Consider the following 5,000-nt stretch of genomic DNA (forward strand, 5'->3'; position numbering starts at 1 on the left):
ACACACACACACACACACTGTACAACACAGCATCATGGATCCACAGCACACCTGATACTGACACTGTTAATACTGAACATCACACAGGAGACTCCATCAGGAAGCATCATTATCACTGGCCTGGTAATCACATGTGTGTGTGTGTGTGTGTGTGTGTGTGTGTGTGTGTGTGTGTGTGTGTGTGTGTGTGTGTGTGTGTGTGTGTGTGTGTGTGTAGCAGCCTACCTGTTGTGCCCCTAGGCCAGGCATTAATGTAACATGACTGAATGAGCAAGGCAGCAACACACACACACACACACACACACACACACACACACACACACACACACACACACACACACACACACTCTAAATCCCTCACAAGGTCAAGTTGCTGTGTGTTGTATTCCGGGTTAAACGCCGCTGCAGTTAAAACCGTCACATTTAAACGTGTCTCCGTGTTTGTGAATGTCCGACATGTTAACCGTGTGTTAGTGACGTCTTACCGTACACGCCCTGGCCGTGCACGCCTTGCAGGAAGCCGGTAAACAGCCACAGGAGACCGAAAACTAAACCCATCTTTACATCCTCCTCTGGCCGCCTCGCTGCTTCTCTCCCCCCGGGGATGAGGTTGTGAGTTCGGTTCCCCGCCGCTGCTCCTCCTCCCTCCTCCTCCGCCGCTCCGACCCGCGTCCCTCCGCACGGAATCCGGCCCGGTGACCGGTTCTCATCCACAAAATCCAAACGTTTCCCCGCCGGCAGCCCGCCACGACAAACCCCCCAAAACTCCCGGTCAGATGTGACAGGAAGGTCCGGTTCCGTTCATACCGGATCTAACGTTAGCTGGAAGCTTCGGGAACCGTCCAGGAGGATGACGGGCAGCGGGGATCCGCGAGGAGGAGCAGGTGCCTCAGCCGCGTCTCCTTGATGGTGACATTGTGGAAAAAAGATTAAAATTCAAGAAAAACCGCCGGTGCGTCAGTATCCTCCAACCGGGAGGCTGTTCACGCGTCCCCGCTGCCCCTCCGCCGAGTCCACCGGGCTCCGTGTCCGCTGGTCGGTACCGGAGTTACATCCATCATCCTGAGGTGAAGCGGTTCCCGCTCCGCGTCCTGTCCTTGCCGTCAGCGGCTCGTCGCGGCCCGTCCGGCCGGGGAGAGGAGGACTGGGGTCGGGGATCCGTGATGCCGTGATGTCGCTGTGCGCTCCGGCGAAGAAGAAGAAGAAGAAGAAGAAGAAGAAGGAGAAGAAGAAGAAGGAGACGTGGCGAGTCCGGTCGACTCTTCGGTGGGTTTTACCGGTGAGAGACGTCACCGAGCGAACCGAGCGGCAAAGACGGACAGAGTGGGAAACGACGCGGCTTCCGGAACGGTCATTTCAAAATAAAGAGCAGCGACCAAACGTTGCGGTGCTTTTATGGCTGTTTTCCAACAGCAGACTCAGCAGGTAAAAACTTTTCATACGCCGGATAAATTCTATTAGTGTTTCAGACTGAGGCTGTCACCAACCTGTGGGTCGCGACCCCCCCGGAGATACAAGGTTTCTGAATAGTTTTAGTCCTTTAGAGCTTGTTTATCTAACTCAGAAAGTTTCTGCAGCTTCAGGTGTTTTAAAGATCAGGAAAGGTTCAAAATCATCTTTAAGAGACGGTGAAAACTAACTCTGCTTTTATATAAAATAAAATAAAAGCGTTTTATTCACAAACTTAGAACCACCTCCTCGTGGTTGTATCCCTCCCCCACTCAGACTAGTTCCAGGTTACATCCCTGTTCATCCAGAGTCTTGAGTAATGCCTAAAAAGTGTTTTGTGAGGTCACACTGACCTTTGAACCTTTGACCACCAAAATCTAATCAGTTCATCCTTGACTCCAAGTGAACGTTAGAGCCAAATTTGAAGGGATTCGCTTGAAGAGTTCTTAAGATATTGCGTACGTAAGGCTGAAATCATGTTTTATGAGGTCACTACAACCTTGACCTTTGACCTTTAGCCACTAAAATTCAATCAATTTATCCTCGAGTTCAGGTGAACGTTTTTTTTTTTTGTCAAATTTGAAGAAATTCCCTCAAGGTGTTGCGCAGATATTTTGCCAAAACCGTGTTTTGTGAGGTCGCCACAACCTCGACACTTTTGACCTTTGACCACAAAACTGTGTCTGTTTATGTCTCAGCGGGATTATGCAAAAAAAAGTACAGAATCAATTTGCACTGAACTTGGTGGATGGATGGATCCTGGACCAGAGAGACTCACTTCAATTTTAAAGCGGATTCGTATCATTTACTGTGAATATGAATTTTTTTAGAGTGAGTTAATATTTATCTTTATTGTTGGTAATAAGATCAATATATTGACCTTCACATGTCCTCCTCTCTCAAGATCAATATATTGACCTTACTCGGCCCAGTCTTTGTTTATTTATGGACGGCACGTTCAAGTTTCTAATGTTTTATTACATCAGCAGGTGAAGAGTGAAAACTATGAGAAAAGTCTGCAGTGTTTGTTTGTTATTATTATTATTATTATTATTATTATTTAAAGATTAATCATATAATAACATGTACAATCTAAATACAGACATATAAAAAAAGCAGCAGATAAGTGATAATACACAGATAGTGAGTTAAATTATTGCACATATTGATTTATTGTTGTTTGTTTGGTTTGGGGTTTACACCAGCTGTGGGAAGTTATTACATAATCCATTACTCACATCACAACTTTCCTCAGTTTAGGCTTTTATTTTGATGGTATCCGGGCTGTTTTCCGGTCTCAGTCTGACAAACCGCAGCTGATTTAACGTTAAGCGGAATGTGCCGCGCGAAACATCACGAGCCGCTGGTTATTGACCGTGACTGAGCCTGTGGGCGGCACGAGCCCTCACTGCGCAGTGTGTGATGCTCTTTTTCCCGGGACTCCTGGATGAGGCGGGAACAGAGAGAGAGAGAGAGAGAGGAACCAGCAGCCTGCTGTTTACATCCAGCTCATTAATGATATTTACAAATAGGTGGTAATAAATATTATAAATATAATTTGGCTGTGACACATTCTGGAGCAGAACCTGCAGGTGTCTCTGTGGACGACCCGTGGATCACCTGGACACAGGTGAGTGAACAAAAACATCTGGTCTGAAAGAGATGTGTCTCTGAGGTCGTTTTATAGTGACTGTTAATATTTCTTTAAGGAAACTCAATCATAGGATGACAACAACAACAACAACAACAACAACAACAACACAAAGAGATCAAAACAAACACAAAGAGATGAAAAAAAACACAAACAGATAAAAACAAACACAAACAGATAAAAAACAAACAAAGAGATAAAAAACAAACACAAAGATAAAAACAAATACAGAGATGAAAAACAAACACAAAGAGATAAAAAACAAACAAAGAGATGAAAAACAAACACAAAGAGATAAAAACAAACACAAAGAGATAAAAACAACAAAGAGATAAAAACAAACACAAAGAGATAAAAAACATACAGAGATAAAAACAAACACAAAGAGATGAAAAACAAATACAAAGATAAAAAACAAATACAAAGAGATAAAAAACAAATACAAAGAGATAAAAACAAACACAAAGAGATGAAAAACAAATACAAAGAGATAAAAAACAAATACAAAGAGATAAAAACAAACACAAAGAGATGAAAAACAAATACAAAGAGATAAAAAACAAATACAAACAGATGAAAAACAAACACAAAGAGATGAAAACAAATACAAACAGATGAAAAACAAACACAAAGAGATAAAAAACAAACACAAAGATAAAAACAAACACAAAGAGATAAAAAAAAAACACAAAGAGATAAAAACAAACACAAACAGATAAAAACTACAAAGAGATAAAAACAAACACAAAGAGATAAAAACAAACACAAAGAGATAAAAAAAACACAAAGAGATAAAAACAAACACAAAGACAAAAACAAACACAAAGATAAAAACAAATACAGAGATGAAAAACAAACACAAAGAGATAAAAAACAAACAAAGAGATGAAAAACAAAGAGATGAAAAACAAACACAAAGAGATAAAAACAAACACAAAGAGATAAAAACAACAAAGAGATAAAAACAAACACAAAGAGATAAAAACAAACACAAAGAGATAAAAAACAAACACAGAGATAAAAACAAACACAAAGAGATGAAAAACAAATACAAACAGATAAAAACTACAAAGAGATAAAAACAAACACAAAGAGATAAAACAAACACAAAGAGATGAAAACAAATACAAAGAGATGAAAAACAAACACAAAGAGATAAAAACAAACACAAAGAGATAAAAAACAAACACAAAGAGATAAAAAACAAACAGAGATAAAAACAAACACAAAGAGATAAAAAACAAACAAAGAGATGAAAAACAAAGAGATGAAAAACAAACACAAAGAGATAAAAACAAACACAAAGAGATAAAAACAACAAAGAGATAAAAACAAACACAAAGAGATAAAAAACAAAGAGATGAAAAACAAAGAGATGAAAAACAAATACAAAGAGATAAAAAACAAATACAAAGAGATAAAAACAAACACAAAGAGATGAAAAACAAATACAAAGAGATAAAAACAAATACAAAGAGATAAAAAACAAATACAAAGAGATAAAAACAAAGAGATGAAAAACAAATACAAAGAGATAAAAAACAAATACAAAGAGATAAAAAACAAATACAAACAGATGAAAAACAAATACAAAGAGATAAAAAACAACAAAGAGATAAAAACAAACACAAAGAGATAAAAACAAACACAAAGAGATGAAAAAACACAAAGATAAAAACAAACACAAACAGATAAAAAACAAAGAGATAAAAACAAACACAAAGAGATAAAAAACAAACAAAGAGATGAAAAACAAACATGAAAAACAAACAGAGATAAAAAACAAACACAAAGAGATAAAAACAAACACAAAGAGATAAAAACAAACACAAAGAGATAAAAACAAATACAAAGAGATAAAAACAAATACAAAGAGATAAAAAACAAATACAAAGAGATA

At 38.5% G+C, this 5,000-nt stretch overlaps 1 protein-coding gene across 1 annotated transcript in view; it reads right to left on the bottom strand.

Annotated features, from left to right (window-relative positions):
- The window catches only part of mdga2a (MAM domain containing glycosylphosphatidylinositol anchor 2a), a 74,981-nt gene extending 73,373 nt beyond the window's left edge, over positions 1-1,608 (bottom strand). The window contains exon 1 of the mRNA XM_056393805.1: positions 486-1,608. Within this exon, the coding sequence (XP_056249780.1) occupies positions 486-558 (73 nt within the window). The 5' untranslated portion in view covers positions 559-1,608. The remainder of the gene's footprint in view (positions 1-485) is intronic.
- Positions 1,609-5,000: the final 3,392 nt, after the last annotated feature.

The sequence above is a fragment of the Seriola aureovittata genome, chromosome 13 (genome assembly GCF_021018895.1).
Source record: "Seriola aureovittata isolate HTS-2021-v1 ecotype China chromosome 13, ASM2101889v1, whole genome shotgun sequence".
Lineage (NCBI taxonomy): Eukaryota > Metazoa > Chordata > Actinopteri > Carangiformes > Carangidae > Seriola > Seriola aureovittata.